Below are 22,651 nucleotides of genomic sequence, written 5' to 3'. Positions count from 1 at the left end.
TGTTATCAAATTTTGTGCAATTGTTGTTGTTTTAATTTTTACTGACTCATCAAATTTATTTTACTTGCTTGACTTCATAAGACACCAATGGAATAGTAAGAACATGCCATTAAATTTGTTTTATTATTTAAATCATTGCAAAAGTTGTAATTAATACTTGCAAAAATTGTAATTAATACTTACTTCCTGTTATCAACTTTTGTGCAATTATTATTGTTTTAATTTTACTGACTCATCAAATTTATTTTACTTGCTTGACTTCGTGTGGAATTGGTTTGAGAAATAAAAATTATTATTGGTGTAACCTTCGAAGAAACAAGGTGTTTAAAGTGTTTTATTTGAACGGAAGAAAGTTTGAGCAACATAACTACCGCAAAGATATTACCCTAGAATGTCAGGGTATAGCTATCCGGTCAGGCGATGTCGAGCTCGAAATATTTAAAATATGTATACATCTCCCCAGTTACATGTTGCCCTACAGGATATCACCTGAATATAGGCGCGCAACTTCGTGGCGAAAACCGTTTGGTACTAGGCGACTTTAACGCGCACCACGATCATTGGCATTCCTGCCTGTCAAATGATCGTAGGGGGATGGAGCTGGCGGAACTGATTGACGATTCGACATTCTGCACAATGAATGACGAAGCCCCCACCAGAGTTATGGGCACCTGTAACAGCTCGCCCGATATTACCATTGCTAGCGGTGGTCTCATAAATAGCATAACCTGGCAACCTATGCTAACTCTCGCATCAGACCATCTGCCCATAATTATCTCGAACGAGAAACCTCCCGATTTCGTTTCTGTGGGTAACCGTACCTTCTTTACCGTTCACTTCATCCCGGCTGGAAGAATAGCGGAAATCCGCCCCAATATCCCAGCCGCTTTAGCTAATAAGCGCGACACCTTACGCCATGCCGATCCCGGGGATCCCCCATTAAAGGATCTCAATTTGGAGATTCGGCGAATGGTAAATCAACATAAGCGGACGAAATGGATAGAGCACCTGAAGTCATGCAACCTCTCCACCGGTGTGAGTAAGCTTTGGGATACTGTCAAAGCTTTGTCTAACCCGAAGAGACACGACGACCGAGTTGAGGTTCAATTCAATGGTCATGCCTCTTCGGACCCGAAGAAGTGCGTGAGCTACTTTAGCCGGCAGTTTACACTGCACCCTTCGGTAGACAAAGCCAAGAGATGTGTTAACCGACGGCTGCGCAAAATGCCAAACGGCTGCGCGCCACTTACTTTCACCGATGAGGAGGTTCAGAGTGTTATCAACAAAGCAAAATCCATTGGCCCTGATGGAATCAACATGCTAATGCTAAAGCATCTAGGCTCGACGGGAGTAGGCTATCTCACCAAGTTGCTCAATCTGTCGCTGACAACTCTTCAAATACCCGATGTGTGGAAAGTCGGAACAGTGGTCCCACTACTGAAACCTGGGAAACCCGCCAACAAAAGAGAATCTTATCGACCGATAACTCTGCTCTCCCCAGTAGTGAAGACACTTGAGGCCTTGCTACTCCCGACCTTCACTCACCGCCTGAGCCTAGCCAGCCACCAGCATGGATTCCGAAAAGTGCACAGCACCACCACAGCACATAGCGTCATAAACGCTCAGATAGTTTGTGGCCTCAACCAGAAGCCACCATGCGAGAGAACGATCCTCGTAGCGTTGGACTTGTCAAAAGCTTTTGACACACTCAACCACACAACGCCATTGCAGGACATTGAAAAAACCACGCTTCTTCCGTCAGGGTTAAAGAGGTGGACCATGAACTACCTGAACGGTCGTCAATCATCCGTACTATTTCGATGTGAAACATCCGAACTGAGAAGAATTAAACAGGGGGTTCCGCAGGGTGGTGTCCTCTCCCCGCTACCGTTCAATTTTTACATCTCGAAACTCCCGCAGCCACCAGAGGGGGGTTTCCATAACCTCGTACGGAGATGATTGTACGATATTGACGTCAGGCAATGGAATCGATGGCATGTGTTCGAAGGTAAACAGCTACCTCTCCGACCTTTCTCATTTCCTCACTGCACGGAACCTCACATTTTCCCCCACCAAATCCACAGCGACCATTTTTATGAACTGAACGAAGGAATATAGACTTGAGCTTAATATTGAAGTCGATGGCGTGAAAAAATTCCGACTGTAAATAATCTTAAGATTTTATGTGTAACTTTCGATAGTCTATGCTCTTTCACTCCCCATACGACCGCGATTATTGCCAAGGTACAGAGCCGCAACAAAATCCTCAAGTCGCTAGCCGGCAGCACATAGGGAAAAGACAAAGAAACGTTGCTGGCAACATATAAGGCAATCGGCCGGCCGGTCCTCAACTACACAACACTTATATGGTCGCCAAGAATACTGCACTCCGGACAACGACGGGATGCCTTTTGATGTCTCCTATCGAACACCTACACAGAGAGACGCTTATGCTCCCGGTTAAGGAGCATAATTAACTCCTCTCCAAGCAGTTCCTGCTGGGATGTTTTCGTACAAATCATTCTTGCAGCCATCTGCTTGGAGCGGAACCGCCTCCTAGGAGAAACAAAAGGTCCTTCCTTGACTACGTCGACGACGTCGTACAGTACGCCGACCGCACTTCGGACGCAACTGACTTTCGACAGGTACTGACCGCCATTCACAGTGGAGCCATTAACACCTTCACCAACTCCCTTCCCGTGAATGGCATTCTTGGAGTCAAACCACCACCCATCGTAGACCAAGAGCTCGAGTTAAAGCGAGAAACGCGAGTGACCCTAGCGCAGTTTCGTTATGGATATTGTAGCAGGTTAAACTCCTACTTATCCAAAATTGACCCAGACATACCCAACGTATGTCCTGCATGCAACGAGTCTCCGCATGACACTGACCACCTCTCTGCATGCCCTACCAACCCCACTCATCTAACACCCTTTTCCCTTTGTTCCGACCACGTCGAAACAGCACGTTTCCTGGGCCTCCCGTTAGATGACGTCGATGACAACACAGATAACCCTTACCATCCTAACGGGGACTAATAAACCGTTAAAACAAAAACAACAGCACATAACTCCGCTATTTTTCAATATTTTTGTAAAAAAAAAAAAATATTAAAATATAGCTGAAAATACTCCTTATTATGTCCAAAAAAACTTCGACATATTCGATCGAGTACTTTCTTTTAAAAAACTTTGCAAAAATCGCTTAATTTTTCATGGGTTACACTGGTATAGCGAATTAAATGCGAGAAGAAAATTGACATCGAAAAGCAAGAACTCGGTAAAATTAAAAGGCTGCACCAAGCTCTTCTTTCACTAAATAAGTGATTCAGGGGTGTTGTGGAATCCAAGACAGAATTGTTTAGGTGTCAGAATTGCAAACCAATTCTGATTATCAATGGTGTCACAGAATCTGATTGGATTTTCGTCTTTTCGAACATACGCAAAACCAATATGAGAACCAGATGTTTACTAATGTGACAAAACTTGCAAATGAATACATTTGGATGCAATTCTATTAAAGTTTTTAATGAGTTCCGAATTAAAGAAAGATTTTAAGAGACAACATTTATAGATGGAATTTATAGATGGGAATTCGAAATATTGTTGAAGCTAGAAGGGAAATAATGACTCATTTGGGCAGAAAGGGAAAACTTTGACTCGGTTTTTCATTTTTTCAATTTTTCGAAATTTAAGTTTGAACATATGTTAAAGCAACATAAAGTAACATTTTTTTGGTCAAAAACCACTTTTTAAAAAAATTTAGAATTTTATTTTTTTGAAATTTTCCTAGTTTAACTTGAACATAAGTTATTAACAAATATGGATCTCTTTAAATTTTTTTTTTTTGACAGAAATTGTGGCCTACATACTTTCCGCCGTCCGACAAATGCACATGCGAGATGCATCGGGCAATTGCTTCCCTAAGGCACAATATCAAAGAATTCGTATACAAAAAATTTTCGGGTGATGTTTAAATATATATCTATAAACCCTCGAAATTTCGCTTTAATTATTTCTTTCCCGCCCAAACAAAAAAAACGTGAAGCCTCTAAAGCGGCTCCCCCACTTAAAAATCCGCATTTCCAAAACTCAATAATTAAGACATTTCATACTTTATTCTTATGTTTTCTCCTATAGAAATAAAGATAAATCAATTGGTAACAATAAAACAACTCGATTTCTTAACTTACATTTCAAATCTGTGTGCGATTTTCTTCTTGCTTTGTTTCTGACAGCAAAACCGATAAAATTGGTTTCAGTGACATCCAAAACCAATACAAATTCTGTTTCGAATATCAAACCAATAATGTCTGAATTCATGACCCCTACTGCTTTTTTTTATCGGTTTCAATTCTGATTCCGACAACTATCAGATTCCACAACACCGCTGATTACCTGATTTTGATCTGTACCTTACAACGATCTCAAATTTTTAGTATTTAATAAGTTTTGTGATTCAACCATATGTATTCATTAAATTAATTTAATAATAATAAATAAAAAAATATATAAAAAAAAAACATCGGCCCACTCCGAGATTAGCAGGGATAGTTGTCAAATTAATTGTAGTTCTTTTTTGAGGAAAAAACAAAAAAAAAATGGCGAACTTTCACAAAATGGCGAACTTCCAAAAAATGACGATTTTATTTAAAAACCGATTATTTTATATAATTGATCGTGCTACTTTTTTTAATGTATTTTTTCGAAAAGTTCATTCAAAAACAAAAATTTTAAAAAAAGGTCCCCAAAAGTCAATTTCTACAAAAGTTATGGCTATTTGAAAATAAAAAAGCCTTTTTTTTTGGAAAATTCATAACTTTTTTTTGAAGTTGGACAAAAAATTTTGAAAAAATTCTCAAAAATGTTTTTCAAAGGGTAGAAAAGAATGGATAAGTTTCAGCAAAATCTAAAGGCGTCGGGTTCAAAATTGGTCGATTTGGTATGGAATACCCCATTTCATATAAACCTTCCCCTTCAATCACTCTATCTATTAAAAAAACCGCATCAAAATCCGTTGTGTAGTTTTAGTTTTAAGCATACATGGGGACAGAGAAAGCGACTTTGTTTTATGTTATGTAGTGATGATAAGCTGACAACAAAGTAGTAAGCCTTTCCTTTTTCGCTCTTGCTTCGCCTCGTTGGTTGGAAGGGCCATCAGAAAATCCTTCGTGCTCCAATATAAAGTTATGAAGCACGAAACAAGAAATAATAACTTCCTTGCTAACTTAATGTCTTGGGTTTCTAAAAAATTTAGTATTCTGAACTATGGACATACTATAACCTGCTTCTGGACAGAAACCAGTCCCAACATTTAAGCGATTGTAAGCCTTTATTCCATAAATGTTCGAGCATATAGCGTAATTTCTGAAAAGTGGAGTAATAATATTACTTCGAAAGATTTTTGCATTCTGAAATGGCAATAATAATATCGCTGATCTGCGCCCACGCCCCGACGAAAGAGAAGGACGATGTGACCAAAGATGCCTTTTATGAGTGCTTGGAGCGCACTTATGAAGGCTGCCCCCGCCACGATGTCAAAATCGTGCTTGGCGACTTTAACGCCAGGGTGGGCAAAGAAGGTGTCTTTGGCACTACGGTCGGTAAATTCAGCCTCCACGACGAAACATCCCCTAATGGGTTGAGGCTGATTGACTTCGCCGGGGCCCGAAATATGGTTATCTGTAGTACTAGATTCCAGCATAAGAAGATTCATCAAGCTACCTGGCTGTCTCCGGATCGAAAAACTACCAACCAGATCGATCATGTTGTGATAGCCGGAAGACAAGTCTCCAGTGTTTTAGATGTGCGTGCGCTCCGAGGTCCTAACATCGACTCGGACCACTAACTTGTTGCAGCTAAGATCCGCACCCGCCTCTGTGCAGCAAAAAACGCGCGCCACCAAACACAAGGAAGGTTCTGCTACTCGGCTTGCACTCCTGCTCTCTGAGAGCACTCGTCAACAACTCGGTATAAGGGAACTGTGGGACGGAATTTCAAACTCCTTACGTACAGCTGCAACCGAAACCATTGGTTTTCGGAAAGTGCAAAAGAACAGCTGGTAGGACGAGGAGTGCGTGTCGCAGCGGAGAGAAAACAGGCTGCCTACCTCGCAACGTTACGATCGACCACTACACGTGCGGGATGGGATAGATACCGAGAGTTGAAGAGGGAAGCGAGACGCATTTTTAGACAGAAGAAGAAAGAGGCTGAAATGCGTGAGTACGAAGAGCTTGATAAGCTGGCCGACAGGGGTAATGCTCGAAAATTCTACGAGAAAATGCGGCGGCTTACGGAAGGTTTCAAGACCGGAGCGTACTCTTGTAGAACCCCCAAAGGTGATCTAGTCACTGATGCCCAGAGCATACTTAAATTATGGAGGGAACACTTCTCCAGCCTGCTGAATGGCAGTGAACGCACAACACCAGGAGAAGGAGAACCTGATTCCTCAATCGATGACGATGGAGCAGACGTTCCATTACCCGACCATGAAGAAGTCCGAATAGCAATTGCCCGCCTGAAGAACAACAAAGCGGCAGGGGCCGACGGATTGCCGGCCGAGCTATTCAAACACGGCGGCGAAGAATTGATAAGGTGCATGCATCAGCTTCTTTGTAAAATATGGTCGGACGAAAGCATGCCCAACGATTGGAATTTAAGTGTGCTATGCCCAATCCATAAAAAAGGAGACCCCACAATCTGCGCCAACTACCGTGGGATTAGCCTCCTCAACATCGCATATAAGGTTCTATCGAGCGTATTGTGTGAAAGATTAAAGCTCACCGTCAACAAACTGATTGGACCTTATCAGTGTGGCTTCAGACCTGGCAAATCAAAAACCGACCAGATATTCACCATGCGCCAAATCTTGGAAAAGACCCGTGAAAGGAGAATCGACACACACCACCTCTTCGTCGATTTCAAAGCTGCTTTCGACAGCACGAAAAGGAGCTGCCTTTATGACGCGATGTCTGAATTTGGTATCTTCGCAAAACTAATACGGCTGTGTAAACTGACGTTGAGTAACACCAAAAGCTCCGTCAGGATCGGGAAGGACCTCTCCGAGCCGTTCGATACCAAACGAGGTTTCAGACAAGGCGATTCCCTATCGTGCGACTTTTTCAACCTGCTTTTGGAGAAAATAGTTCGAGCAGCAGAACTAAATAGAGAAGGTACCATCTTCTATAAGAGTGTACAGCTGCTGGCGTATGACGATGATATTGATATCATCGGCCTCAACACCCGCGCCGTTAGTTCTGCTTTCTCCAGGCTGGACAAGGAAGCACAGAAAATGGGTCTGGCAGTGAACGAGGGCAAGACGAAATATCTCCTGTCATCAAACAAACAGTCGTCGCACTCGCGACTTGGCACTCACGTCACTGTTGACAGTCATAACTTTGAAGTCGTAGATAATTTCGTCTATCTTGGAACCAGCGTAAACACCACCAACAATGTCAGGTTAGAAATCCAACGCAGGATAACTCTTGCCAACAGATGCTACTTCGGACTGAGTAGGCAATTGAAAAGTAAAGTCCTCTCTCGACGAACAAAAGCCAAACTCTATAAGTCACTCATAATTGCCGTCTTGCTGTATGGTGCAGAGTCTTGGACGATGTCAACAACGGATGAGTCGACGTTGCAAGTTTTCGAGAGAAAAGTTCTGCGAAAGATTTATGGTCCTTTGCGCGTTAGCCACGGCGAATACCGCATTCGATGGAACGATGAGCTGTACGAGATATACGACGACATCGACATAGTTCAGCGAATTAAAAGACAGCGGCTACGCTGGCTAGGTCATGTTGTCCGGATGGACGAAAACACTCCAGCTCTGAAAGTATTCGACGCAGTACCCGCCGGGGGAAGCAGAGGAAGAGGAAGAGCTCCGCTCCGTTGGAAGGACCAAGTGGAGAAGGACCTGGCTTCGCTTGGAATATCCAATTGGCGCCACGTAGCGAAAAGAAGAAACGACTGTCGCGCTGTTGTTAACTCGGCTATAATCGCTTAAGCGGTTTCTACGCCAATTAAGAAGAAGAAGAAGAAATGGCAATAAAATACAGACGCGTGCAACTAATTAACAACGCTGGTAGGAAATATACAAATTTATTGATATTTTGATTTTCGAGAAAAACATTTTAACTATATGCTTTAAAGATAAATTGTAAAAATATCGTTATTGTAAATAATATATATATTTTTTTTGTTATAAGAGAGCTTTTATGAAATAAAGGCATTTTACGACTTCAAAGTCAAACATAGGTCGCGCATTAACAACGCTTTCTTGATTTTTGGAAAAATGCTTTTTATTTCGGTTTTAAAGTTAATATTTGGTTGCAAACCCATTAATGTCAATCACGGCTTGACATCTGCGAGCCATCGGCTCCACTAAACTTTTGCAGATGTCCTTTTCGAATAATTTCTGGAAATTTCCAACTTTATGGGGACGAACTCTTTTCTTCAAATGTGTTCAAAGATTTTCAATTGGATTTAGGTCGGGGCTGAATGAAGGCCAGTCTAATAGAGTCACCATGTTTTCCTGAAATCATTGCTTTGTACCACGCACATTATGTTCCGAGTCGTTATCCTGCTGGTAAGTCCACGTTACGGACATATTGTCATCAGCATATGGTAACATTACGTTGTCCATGATTGATATGTATTCAAACTGGTTCATGCGCCCATCGATTTTATAAATAAGCCCAACACCTCGCCACGACATAGCACCCAAAATTATTATACAGCCCCCACCATGTTTTAAAGTTGGCCCAGTGTATTTAGGGTCCAACTCCTTGCATCGAGGATTGCGGACATTAGTTTTCCTATCTGAAGAAACCCTATTTGTCTTACTTTTATCAGAAAATAATACTATTTTCCACACTTTTACTGTCCAATGTCGGTATTTTTTTTTTTTTGCAAACTCTATGCGGCTCCTTCGATTGCGTTCAAAGAGTAATGAATTCTTCCTTGAAGCTCTTCCAAAGAGTCCCTCGCATTATCATCTTTCGACGATATCTACAGATGGTGCATTTGGATTATCTCCAAAAACCGCACCTCGAATTTGATTTGCCGTCTTGTGAGGACGAGTTAACTCCTTCTCCCGAAAAGTCGATTTCCGACCTCTTTTCTTTCTTGGAACTTGTTTTGTTGTTTTATTTTGGTTGAAATACTTAAGTGCATCAAAGCCATACGTTTGGAGATATTTAAGGTATTTGCATTATCACCGTAAGATTTCCTATCGTTGTGCATCTGTACGATCACAGCTCTAGTGTCCTCATCACAAGACTTGCGCTTACCCATTTTTTATTCACTAAAATTATTTAATTCCTTAATAATAACCTAATTTCACACCGCTTCCCCCAATAATTGGTCAGGCAGCCAAACACATATTGCTCCAAATGACAGCAGAAGGGTTTGGCAGAGGTAAGGTAATCTCTTCCTTGAACATGAGGACTTAAGTGGCGAAATGTCACTGGCTCTTCTCCCAAGGACAGCATTACCAAAAGTGTAAACTTCATTAAGAAGTTTATATTACCCTTAGCAGTAAAGCTGAATGGAATAATTCCACTCTCGAACTACTGCTTAGGGATAGAACAATCAAGTGATACACCGACGGCTCAAAACCGTCGGAAGAAATAGGTGAAGGAGGACCACATACAAAACTCTCCACACCTATGGGAAGTTTTCTGAGCATATTCCAAGCAGAGGTCTTTGCTCTCGGTGTGTAGATATAAACCTCCAACGCAACTATCGCAATGTCAAGCGGCACTTAAAGCGATCTCTGTGTACGAGATCAAATCGCTATTGGTGCAGGCGTGTAAGAATGGCTGAAAAGTCTATCAGATCGAAAGAAAGTACCCTTATCTGGGTATCCGATCACAAAGGTATAGCCTGGAACGAACTGGCTTATGAGCTAGCCCGCAGGCAACTGCTTCGTATTAGGAATTTCAAATCTTCTTAATTGGCGTAGACACCGCTTAGCCGATTATAGCCGTGTTAACAACAGCACGCCAGTCGTTTCTTCTTTTCGCTACGTGGCGCCAATTGGATATTCCAAGCGTAGCCAGGTCCTTCTCCACTTGGTAATTCCAACGGAGTGGAGGTCTTCCTCTTCCTCTGCTTCCCTAGGCGGGTACTGCGTCGAATACTTTCAGAGCTGGAGTGTTTTCGTCCATCCGTACAACATGACCGAGCCAGCGTAGCCGCTGTTTTTTAATTCGCTGAACTATGTCAATGTCGTCGTATATTTGTACAGCTCATCGTTCCATCGAATGCGATATTCGCCGAGGCCAATGCGCAAAGGACCATAAATCTTTCGCAGCACCTTTCTCTCGAAAACTCGTAACGTCGACTCATCGGTTGCTGTCATCGTCCAAGCCTCTGCACAATATAGCAGGACGGGAATTATGAGCGACTTATAGAGTTTGGCTTTTGTTCGTCGAGAGAGGACTTTACTTTTGAATTGCCTACTCAGTCCGAAGTTGCACCTGTTGGCAAGAGCAATCCTGCGTTGGATTTCCAGGCTGACATTGTTGGTAGTGTTAATACTGGTTCCTAAATAGACGAAATTATCTAGAACTTCCAAGTTATGACTGTCAACAGTGACGTGAGAGCCAAGTCGCGAGTGTGACGACTGTTTGTTTGATGACAGGAGATATTTCGTCTTGCACTCGTTCACTGCCAGACCCATTTTCTGTGCTTCCTTGTCCAGCCTGGAGAAAGCAGAACTAACGGCGCGGATGTTGAGGCCGATGATATTGATATCATGATACGCCAACAGCTGTACACTCTTATAAAAGATTGTACCTGCTCGATTAAGTTCTGCAGCTCGAATAATTTTCTCCATCAGCAGATTGAAGTCGCTCGATAGGGAGTCGCCTTGTCTGAAACCTCGTTTGGTATCGAACGGCTCGGAGAGGTCCTTCCCGATCCTGACGGAGCTTTTGGTGTTGCTCAACGTCAGTTTACACAGCCATATTACTTTTGCGGGGATACCAAATTCAGACATCGCGGCATAAAGGCAGCTCCTTTTCGTGCTGTCGAAAGCAGCTTTGAAATCGACGAAGAGGTGGTGTGTGTCGATTCTCCTTTCACGGGTCTTTTCCAAGATTTGGCGCATGATGAGTACCTCGTCGGTTGTTGATTTGCCAGGTCTAAAGCCACACTGATAAGGTCCAATCAGTTTGTTGACGGTGGGTTTTAATCTTTCACACAATACGCTCGATTGAACCTTATATGCGATGTTGAGAGGCTTATCCCACGATAGTTAGCGCAGATTGTGGGGTCTCCTTTTTTATGGATTGGGCATAGCACACTTAAATTCCAATCGTTGGACATGCTTTCGTCCGACCATATTTTACAAAGAAGCTGATGCATGCTCCCTATTACTTCTTCGCCGCGGTGTTTGAATAGCTCGGCCGGCAGTCCGTCGGCCCCTGCCGCTTTGTTGTTCTTGAGGCAGGCAATTGCTATTCGAACTTCTTCATGGTCGGGTAATGGAACGTCTGCTCCATCGTCATCGATTGGGGAATCAGGTTCTCCTTCTCCTGGTGTTGTGCGTTCACTGCCATTCAGCAGGCTGGAGAAGTGTTCCCTCCATAATTTAAGTATGCTCTGGGCATCGATGACTAGATCACCTTAGGGGGTTCTACAAGAGTATGCTCCGGTTTTGAAACCTTCTGTAAGCCGCCGCATTTTTTGTAAAATTTTCGAGCATTACCCCTGTCGGCCAGCTTATCAATCTCTTCACACTCACGCATTCTTTTTCTGTCTGCAAATGCGTCTCGCTTCCCTCTTCAACTCTCGGTATCTATCCCATCCCGCACGTGTTGTGGTCGATCGTAACGTTGCGATGTAGGCAGCCTGTTTTCTCTCCGCTGCGACACGGCACTCCTCGTCGTACCAGCTGTTCTTTTGCACTTTCCGAAAACCAATGGTTTCGGTTGCAGCTGTACGTAAGGAGTTTGAAATGCCGTCCCACAGTTCCCTTATACCGAGTTGTTGACGAGTGCTCTCAGAAAGCAGGAGTGCAAGCCGAGTAGCAAATCGTTCGGCTGTCTGTTGTGATTGCAGCTTCTCGACGTCGAACCTTCCTGTGTTTGTTGACGTGTGTTTTTTGCTGCACAGAAGCGGGACCTCGGAGCTTATGCACGTCTAGAACACGGAGTCTTCCGTCTATCACAACATGGTCGATCTAATTGGTGGCTTTTCGATCCGGAGACAGCCAGGTAGCTTGATGTATCTTCTTGCGCTGGAATCTAGTACCACAGGTAACCATATTTCGGGCCCCGGCGAAGTCAATCAGCCTCAACCCATTTAGGGATGTTTCGGCGAGGAGTCTGAATTTACCGACCGTAATGCCAAATATACCTTCTTTGCCCACCCTGGCGTTAAAATCGCCAAGCACGATTTTGACATCGTGGCGGGGGCTGCTGTCACAGGCGCGCTCCAAGCACTCATAGAAGGCATCTTTGGTCACATCGTCCTTCTCTTCCGTCGAGGCGTGGGCGCAACTCAGCGATATGTTGAAGAACCTCGCTTTGATGAGGATTGTGTCTAGACCTTCATTCACCGAAGTGAATGATAGCACTCGGCGACGGAGTCTCTCTCCCACCAAGAATTCAACACTAAACTTTCGCTCCATTTATATGGCCACTGTAGTAAATGTCACAATCCTTGGTCTCACGCGAGACTCCACTTTGCGGTAGAAGCAGCACGTGGACCTGACCTTGGTCAAAGCAACAAAGGCATTAATGGTGTGCAATCGGCTGGCGGGTAAGTCCTGGGGCTGTAAGCCAAGGATTGTTAGGTGGTTGTACACCATGATAGTGCGACCGATTATCACGTACGGGGCGGTAGCCTGGGCCTCAATAGCGTCGCAGACCTCGGTAGGAATTAAATTATCGAAGCTGCAGCGGCTAGCCTGTGTCTGCATGACGGACGCAATGCGCACCTGCCCAACGGCAGCTATGGAGGCCCTGCTTGAACTCACACCGCTGCACTTGTTTATCGGCCAAGTAGCCAAGAGCACGCTTCTGCAAATAACGGCAAAAGGGTTTGGCAAAGGAAAGGTAATCTCGTCCCAGAGGATGGAAAAGATAAGTGGCAATATACCAATCGCCCTCCTCCCAAAGGACAGCACTACCAAAACGGTTATCTTCACTAAGAAGTTTAAGGTCACCCTCGGAAGCAAGGATGAGTGGAACAACTCCACCCTTGAACTGCTGCTGAGGAACAGCACTTTGAGGTGGTACACCGACGGCTCAAAAATGTCGGAGGGAATTGGTGCAGGGATCGCGGGTCCACGCACCAAGCTCTCCATACCTATGGGGGAGTTTCTGAGCATTTTCCAGGCGGAAGTCTTTGCCATAAGTCGGTGCATAGATATAAACCTCCATCGCAACTATCGCAATGAGCGGATAGCCATACTTAGCGATAGTCAAGCAGCACTAAAAGCGATCTCCTCCTACGAGATCAAGTCGCTGCTAGTGCAGGAGTGCAGAGAAAGGCTGAACAGACTTGCGGAAAGAAACCAGGTGCACCTAATTTGGGTGCCAGGTCACAAAGGAATAGCCGGTAACGAACTGGCAGACGAGCTTGCTCGCTCCGCAGCCTCCACCAAAATGGTAGGTCCTGAACCCTTTACAGGGGTGGGTCCCCATACCATAAAGGAGCTACTTCGCAAAGAAGAGGGAGTGTGCGGTTGCTAATGGGAGGGTACAACATGAGCAGGTTCAAAGTTGTAATCAACCTCCCCAGGAAAATAAGCTTAGGCTCTTGGTCGCATTTTATACTGGCCACTGCAAGTTAAATAGGCATTTATATAACATGGGCCTATCTTCTTGCACTAACTGCCGGTTCTGCGACATGGAGCCTGAAACACCGGAACACCTGCTGATCGACTGCACAGCAGTCTGCAGACGCAGGATTAAGGCCCTCGGATCCATGTTTCCGGACAGGAATTGCATCGACTCATTAGCACCCAGTAAAATATTGGAATTCATCGACGTGCTGGGGCTAAGTGAGTCCATGCGATTTAGGAGAGGGCACAATAGATCAAAGGTCGCGGTGCATTCCTCATCAATAAATCTAATCTAATCTAAATTGTTAAAAAATTTCAAGGAAAACGGTTTACAATTTAGTTAAAAAGAAGGTGAATAATAATTGCTTGGACAAGGTGAAAAGGACAGAGCGGAAACCGGTGAAGCCTCAAAGAGAATGTCGAAAATTAATAGGGATAGACATACAAAATCCCACAATAAGTCCCGTTAGGCATGCAGCAGCATCAAATCAACTCGTTGGAAAAAAGTCAGCAATGACTTTTCGTCGGAGACTAAAAGAAATTAATATAAGCACTTACGTTGTACGAAAATTGGTCGACATTTCTGAAATTAATAAAGCAAGACGCCTGTCATTTGCTCTAGAGTACATCCAAGATCCTACATAGTTTTGGTACAATGTACTGTGGACAGATGAGGCTGCATTTCAATTCCACGGATCGTTTAGTAAACCATTTATGCATTTTCCACGTGAGAAGAAAATAGATGCAGTTCAGCCGCTAAACAGATTCGGAGGAGGCATCCTATTGTTTTGGGGATGTTTGCTTTATTACGGCTTTAAAGATTTGGTACCATTTGAGGGCACTTTAAATCAGTCCAGGTATACTACAATTTTAAACGACCATGCATTTTACATTACGACAATGCTTCACGTCATAAGGGATGGCTATTTAAGAAACTTTTAAATGAAACACAGCAAGTTGTACTTCCATGGCCTTCGCAGAGCCCCGACCTAAACATTATTGAAAAAGTCAGATGGCAATTGATAAGAACCGAAAACGTAATATCAATTCAACTGAAGACGTCCGAAGAATCCTGAAAATAAATGACCTGAAATCTCGACGACAGGTAGCAGACCTCATCTTCTTATTCAAAATCCTCAATGGATTAATTGATGCCCCAGAAATCCTTGCAGACTTTGAAATCGTACCAAATGAGCTTAACCTTAGACAGATGAGGATCCTGAAAACTTGCAGATCGAACAAAAACTATGTAATCAATGGCCCAAAGGAAAGAATCTGTAGATTGGTAAACTCTTTGCACGGTGACATCAACTTCTTCAGCGGGTCTCTACAGAACCTCAGAAAGATCGTTAAAAAAGCTTTATTAAAATACTAGCATACGAACTAGGCTACGAGTTTAATTCCTAATTTTATATGTTTAAGCCTGTTGTCTTATTTAGAATTATAATTGTTATTAAATGTATAGTGCCGATTGGCGTTAAATAAATAAATAAATAAATAAATAAATAAAATAAATAAATAAACACAATTACTGAAATATCCGAAATTTGGTCCGAATTGACAGCAGATTTTGCACACAATTCAGTGGAATCAATTCCAAGCAGATTGCAGGCAGTTATCGATGCGAAAGAAGATGAACCAATTATTAATTCACAACCTTATTACAATAAGTTAGGCTAAACATAAAAATTTAAAAATAATTGATTATACAAGAAACTAAAGTTTAGGTTTTGTGTAAATACTTTTGACGCTCTAAAAATGTGTGTAAATACTTTGGACTACCGTCAGCTCACTTAATCTGTTTTCAGTCCTATGTATTGTTACCTTTACCAAATTGACGGACCTTTAGTATCCAGCTCTTAATTGCTCAAGAAAAAAATTTCCTGCGGTAAATTTTCTTGTGCTACTATGCAGAACAGAAGAAATCTAGTACTAATTACATATTAATACATTTTTTCAATAAATTGCGAAAATGGCAACGCTGGTTTTGCGAAGAAACAAGAAATCAACAATTGTTTCTTGAAGGAAATTCAAACTAACCTACCAATCATCAACATCCCTTAAACTGCAGGAAATTTTCTTGACCATTTCTTAAGGGGTTTTTTACAATTCTTGAGAGCTAGATATTAACCTTAAGTTGCTATCGGATAGATCAAGGTTTACAACAACATATAAGTTTTTTTGCACAGCAACAACAACGACAAGAACAGAACCCGATTTCTGTGGAATGTGAAAAAAAATTCGTTGTGTAAATTCTTTTGAGCATCTCTGTATATAAAGCTGTTGACAACTTATTAGAAACGCTATCTTTTTGTAAGGTGCTGATGAGTATAATAATTAAATGTTTTAAAATACCGTTGTTTACATTCCTAAAATCCTTGCATCGTGTGTTACTCTATTTACCACTGAATTTGCTCAGTTTTGTAGTTGTGCAGTTGAAGTTCTGTTAATTTTTTCCCAAATAGTAAATGCGTTACGATGTAGAAGGTGAATTGGGTCGGCTTTGGTATACCATCGCACGATTTCAGGGTTAACCCTGGTCGAGACCAACGGTCTGATACACTTAGTTGTTGTTGTTGTTGTTGTTGTTTTAACGGAGATTCAATCCCCGTTGGGATGGTAAATATCATTTGAGTTGTCGTCGAGGTCATCTAACGGTAGGCCCAAGAAACGTGCTGTTTCGACGGGGTCGGACCAAAGGGAGGAGGGTGTTAGATGGGTAGGGTTTGTGGGGCATGCAAAGAGGTGGTCAGTGTCATGCGGAGACTCGTTGCATGCAGGACATACATCGAGTATGTCAGGGTCTATTCTGGATAAGTAGGAGTTTAACCTGCTACAGTATCCAGAACGAAGTTGCGCAAGGGTCACACGCGTTTCTCGCGGCAGCTGGAGCTTTCGTCTGCGATGGGTGGTGGTTTAACTCCAAGAACGCCATTCACGGGAAGGGAGTCGGTGAAGGTGTTGATGGCTCCACTGTGAATGGCGGTCAGTACCTGTCGAAAGTTAGTTGCGTCCGAAGTCCGGTCGGCGTACTGTACGACGTCGTCGACGTAATCCAGGAATGACCTCTTGATGCTCCTAGGAGGCGGTTCCGCTCCAAGCAGATGGCTGCAGGGGTGATTTCTGCGAAAGCATCCCAGCAGGAACTGCCTGGAGAGGAGTTCGTTATGCTCCTTAACCGGGAGCATGCGCGTCTCACTATGGAGGTGTTCAATCGGAGACATCAAGAGACATCCTGTAGTGGTCCGGAGTGCAGTATTTTGGCAGGTCTGAAGTTTCCTCATCTGCGTGCCACTGCATCCAGGCGACCATATGGGCGCTGCGTAATTGAGGACCGGCCGGCCGATTGCCTTGTATGTTGCCAACAACGTTTCTTTGTCTTTTCCCCGAATCGAATGCGGAGAGAAGGAGCATAGACTGTCGAAAGTTACACCTAAAATTTTAGGATTATTGACAGTCGGAATTTTGACGCCGTCGACTGCAATATTAAGCTCAAGTCTATACTCCTTCGTCCAGTTGGTAAAAATGGTCGCTGTGGATTTGGTGGGGGAGAGTGTAAGATTTCGTGCAGTGAGGAAACGAGAAAGATCGGAGAGGTAGCTGTTTACCTTCGAACACATGCCATCGATTCCATTGCCCGACGCCAATATCGTGCAGTCATCAGCGTACGAGGTTATGGAAACTCCCTCTGGTGGCTGTGGGAGTTTCGAGATGTAGAAATTAAACAGTAGTGGGGAGAGGACACTACCCTGCGGAACCCCCTGTTTAATTCTTCTCAGTTTAGATGTTTTACCTCGAAATAGTACGGATGACTGGCGACCGCTCAGGTAGTTCATGGTCCACCTCTTTAAGCCTGGAGGGAGCGTAGTTGTTTCAATGTCCTGCAGTAGCGTTGTGTGATTGACCGCGTCAAAGGCTTTTGACAGGTCCAACGCTACGAGGATCGTTCTTTCGCAGGGTGGTTTCTGGTTGAGGCCACGAACTATCTGGGCGTTTATGACGCTAAGTGCTGTGGTGGTGCTATGCACTTTTCGGAATCCATGCTGGTGGCTGGCTAGGCTCAGGTGGTGAGTGAAGGTCGAGAGTAGCAAGGCCTCAAGTGTCTTCACTACTGGGGAGAGGAGAGTTATCGGGCGATAAGATTCCCCTTTGTTGGCGGGTTTCCCAGGTTTCAGTAGTGGGACCACTCTTCCGACTTTCCACACATCGGGTATTTGAAGAGTGGTCAGCGACAGATTAAATACCTTGGTGGAGATATTCTACTCCCGTCGAGCCTAGATGCTTTAGCATTAGCATGTTGATTCCATCAGGGCCAATGGATTTGGAGGATTTTGCTTTTTTGATGACACCCTGAACCTCCTCACCGGTGAAAGTAAGTGGCGCGCCGTCGTTTGGCATTTTGCGCAGCCGTCGGTTAACACATCGTTTAGCTTTGTCTACCGAAGGGTGCGGCGGTGTGAACTGCCGGCTAAAATAGCTCGCGCACTTCTTCGGGTCCGAAGAGGCATGACCATTGAATTGAACCTCAACTCGGTCGTCATGTCTCTTCGGGTTAGACAGAGCTTTGACAGTAGCCCAAAGCTTACTCACTCCGGTGGAGAGGTTGCAGGACTCAGGTGTTCTAACCATTTCGTCCGCTTATGTTGATTTCTACCATACGCCGAATCTCCCAAATTGAGATCCCGTATTCGGGATCCCCGGGATCGGCATGGCGTAAGGTGTCGCGCTCATTAGCTAAAACGGCTGCTTCGGCTGGGAAATTTGGGCGGATTTCCGCTATTCTTCCAGCCGGTATGAAGCGAGCGGTAGCTGCTGCGATCACCTTGCGGAATTGACGTCGCCAACGCATACGTCCGTAGGAATGGGTAGAGCGTTGAAGGTGCTCTCGTAAATTCTGTGAAGCCGACCCAATTAGCTTTGTTAAAGTTAAAGCAGGTGCACCACAGAAACAAAATCAGGAGGCTTCTCGATCGAAATAATTATGGGCAGATGGTCTGATGCGAGAGTTAGCATAGAATAGCCAGGTTATGCTGTTTATCAGACCACCGCTAGCAAATGGTAATGTCCGGCGAGAAACTATTACAGGTGCCCATAACTCTGGTGGGGGCTTCGTCATTCATTGTGCAGAATGTCGAATCGTCAATCTGTTCCGCCAGCTCCATCCCCCTACGATCATTTGACAGGCAGGAATGCCAAAGATCGTGGTGCGCGTTAAAGTCGCCTAGTACCAGACGGGTTTCACCACGAAGTAACGCACCTATATTCGGGTGATATCCTGTAGGACAACATGTAACTGGAGGGATGTATATATTAAATATTCCGAGCTCGACATCGCCTGACCGGATAGCTATACGCTGACATTCTAGGGTAGTATCCCTGGGGTCGATGTCTACATCGATTAGACGATACTGCACGGTGTTGTGCAATATGAAAGCTAGGCCACCACCATTATCTCGCTCGCGATCTTTACGTATAACGTTGAAACCTGCACAACTCAGAAGATCTGAGCGGCTGTTTAACTTGGTTTCTTGGACCGCAGCTATCGATAGGCGTTCCCGATTCATTAGTGCAACTATCTCCTCGATCTTTGCCCCTGGAGTCCGTTGCAGCTGAATTGAAGTAGCCGGGTTTGTCGCGGGTGTCCGTGGAGTGATCCTGGGGGTGAGGGAGTGACGTGTGGGGTGGAATTTGTTGCATCTGTAGTACCCGCAGGGCGGTTGTCGCGCTGGGGTGTTGGTTGGCGACGCCACTGTTGTGAGTTGCGGGGCAGACTCCCGCAGCATGGGGGCAACGTATGAGTCACTCCACTCACGTGGTGCGCAGGCCGGAACACGTCGAAAAATGAGCACCAGCCAGTGCAAGAATTGCACTGACGGATGTCACATTCCGGCGTATGATGGCCTGACACACGGAACAGACTGTGCGAGGGACCAAGAGCTGCTGGTTGGTTCTCGCACGAGGATTGAGCGGGATGAAGGTTGGGGGACAAGTCAGAAGGGGAGTTATGTTGCCTGATTGAGCTCCTAGGGACCGTGGAGGTCCTTTGTTGTCCACTTGGGTTGGGTGGCGGCGCGGCGCGCGAACTGTGTGCGATTTCACAGCCGTAGAGGCTTGTGTCGCAATATTGCGCAGGCAACATGGGGCCACGTAACGCGTGGTCCACTCCCTATGGGTCTTAAGGCCTGAGCAGGTCTTAAGATGGCTCCATCCATTGCATGTGTTACACCTGACCGAGGTGGAGTTTGATGGAGCCGTTTTTGCAGCATACGCAGCAGAAAAATTCCTCCGGGCCCGGGTTGGACTCAATGCCAGCGCGAGTCAGGAGGATACGGAGCAACCCTGCTGCAAGGCATTGCTCTAATGACGACAAACACAAATTAATACTCACCGATCCAAACGGGGTTAGATGGCCGAAAAAACAGCCCTTGGTCGGATGAAATCCGAGTCAATTCCGGTGCGTAGAACCGGCTGTCGTGGGAATTGGATACACTTAGTCGAGACCAATGGTGCTTGGCTAGGCCTAGGCTAGTTTACATACATTTGTATGGAAATACGTGCTGTATTTACGCTCATATATGTATGTACAATATAGATACATTTTTGAAATTTCTTACCCCTCGATTTGGTTGAAATCAAATTGACTGACTTGTTCACGCTTGGCGTGGCAATGGCGTTAACAAAAAATGTAACACTTTGAGAAAAATTACATTTTTTCTTAACCTTTTAAAACGCTCCAGCGGTCCCACCGGGGGCGTGGCAATAGGCGAAAATGGGTTTTCACCATGTCGCCCCTTTTGTTTCAGTACAGTTGGGGGGGTATGGAGCCGGGGGGAATTAAAACATTTTGCGAGCTATTTCACCCATGGGGCTTTCAGGAAAGCCCTCAACTTCCCCTCTATCCCTACCAGGGGCGTGGCAATAGCGTTCACAAAAAATTTAACATTTTCAGAAAAATTACATTTTTCGTAACCTTTAAAACGCTCTAGCAGCTAAAGTATTTGACCTAGATAAACACACAAACCAATTTGGACATGTAACGAACATGAAAACAGATAAATCAACCGTGCGCAGTGATAGAAACATACCAAAGTTCATACATATATTTTCATACAAAATATATGGGTTCTAGCCAAGCACCATTGGTTCACTAAGGTGTAATATTATACTATCTTTTTTTCGTCCTTTTCGATACGATATCCTTGAATTTTCTGAATTCTAAAGACAATAAAATTCAAGGACGCTACCTGGAAGCGCAAGTCGTTTGCTACACTCTAAATATATTTAAATAACATTTAAAAACAAAATATGCCTGGCCAGACCCGAGGGTATCGATGAGGGTTAAAAGTGGTATGGTTGGATAGAGCTGATGATTCAGATTAAGAATATATATAATTATAGCCGCTGCAAACTTATAATTTTCGAGATATTTGTATCTAAATTAGAAAATTTCGAAAATTTTATTTTGCAATTTCTCGATTTATAGTAAGTCTTTCTTTCATATTATGCACATTTTATAAACATACACTTCACTACATTTTTTCTACATATTTATTTTATGCTAATTATTTAGATATTTGCTTAAAATAAGTATTTTCTTTTTTACATAAATTTCATTAGATGCTCAATAACATAAATGTTCCGTGTTGACAAATAATAAGTATTGCCATATCTAGACATTTATCAAACGAAATTAAATTAATAAAAAAATAGGATTATACTTCAAATATAGAAAATATTACCCCTTTTCTTGATATACAGTTGTGTTCATAAAAATAGTAGTGCAATTGATCCTAACATTTAAAACGCTGTTCTGACATGTAAGAAGTTGCAAGTTGAACAAGTATGTAGTATTTTTGTAGAATGCACTTCTAAGGAACGGTTAACCTAGAAATTCCGTTAATTTTGCGTTACTCGTCTTGTTTGTGACGATATTTTGAACGTTGCTCAAAAATATTATGTTCATTGAAATAGTAGTGCTTCACGCGAATGGTTGATAAGTACAATATAAAAATAAAAATCAGCAAACAGTAAGTGTATTTAAGTAAATTCTACATTTTTTGATTAAATTTATTGACATTGCGGTACTACTTCTATTTTAGTGGGTAGAGCAAAACATTGCTCCGTAGAAAAACGCCAAATAATAATTAAGTTAAGAAATGAGGGAAATACGTACAAGGAAATCGAAGAAATTATAGGATGCACTGCCACAATGATATATAACGCCATAAATTATGAACACAAAGCTGAAAATCGTGGTCGAAAAAGGAAGACTACAGCCTTAGAGGACAAACATATTATTCGCTACTCTAAAGCCAAGCCCACAGCGTCCGCAAAAGTAATAAAAAATGAATTAAATTTGTCAATCAGTGCTCTGACAGTTCGCAGACGTTTAATAGAAAATAATTTAAAAGCAAGGAGTCCCAGGAAGGTACCGCTTTTAACTAAAAAACATGTCGCTGCAAGAATTCAATTTGCAAATGAGCACTTGAATTGACCGGCCGCAAAATGGCGCAACGTGTTATGGACCGATGAAAGCAAAATAGTCTTGTTTGGTGGGACAGGATCCAGAAAATATGTCCGTCGCCCACCAAACACAGAATATCAGCCCAGGTACACTACTAAAACGGTTAAGCATGGTGGCCTTGGCATTATGGTGTGGGCGTGCTTCTCGTATAGTGGTGTTGGTCCTATCCATTTGATTGATGGCATCATGGACCGAGTAGTATACGTAAATATACTAAGAGACGTTATGTTACCATTTTCTAGCTGGGAAATGCCGATAAAATGGACGTTTCAACAGGGCAACGCCCCAAAACATACTTCCAAACTAGCTAAGGAGTGGTTTGCAGCTGAAAAG

The 22,651-nt window shown here is 43.5% G+C and overlaps 2 protein-coding genes across 2 annotated transcripts in view; one reads left to right on the top strand and one right to left on the bottom strand.

Moving 5' to 3' along the window:
• Nucleotides 1-22,651, bottom strand: part of LOC120780602 (brix domain-containing protein ZK795.3) — a 53,902-nt gene that overhangs the window by 27,148 nt on the left and 4,103 nt on the right. The window lies entirely within an intron of this gene.
• Nucleotides 595-22,629, top strand: LOC120780356. The gene is made up of 3 exons (XM_040112648.1): nucleotides 595-1,114; nucleotides 1,604-1,857; nucleotides 22,561-22,629. Exons 1-3 carry the CDS (start codon nucleotides 595-597, stop codon nucleotides 22,627-22,629), a joined length of 843 nt encoding a protein of 280 aa, XP_039968582.1.

The sequence above is a fragment of the Bactrocera tryoni genome, unplaced genomic scaffold (genome assembly GCF_016617805.1).
Source record: "Bactrocera tryoni isolate S06 unplaced genomic scaffold, CSIRO_BtryS06_freeze2 scaffold_25, whole genome shotgun sequence".
NCBI lineage: Eukaryota > Metazoa > Arthropoda > Insecta > Diptera > Tephritidae > Bactrocera > Bactrocera tryoni.
The sequence above is the reverse complement of the archived record's forward strand: the minus strand, read 5'-3'. Positions and strand labels throughout refer to the sequence as shown.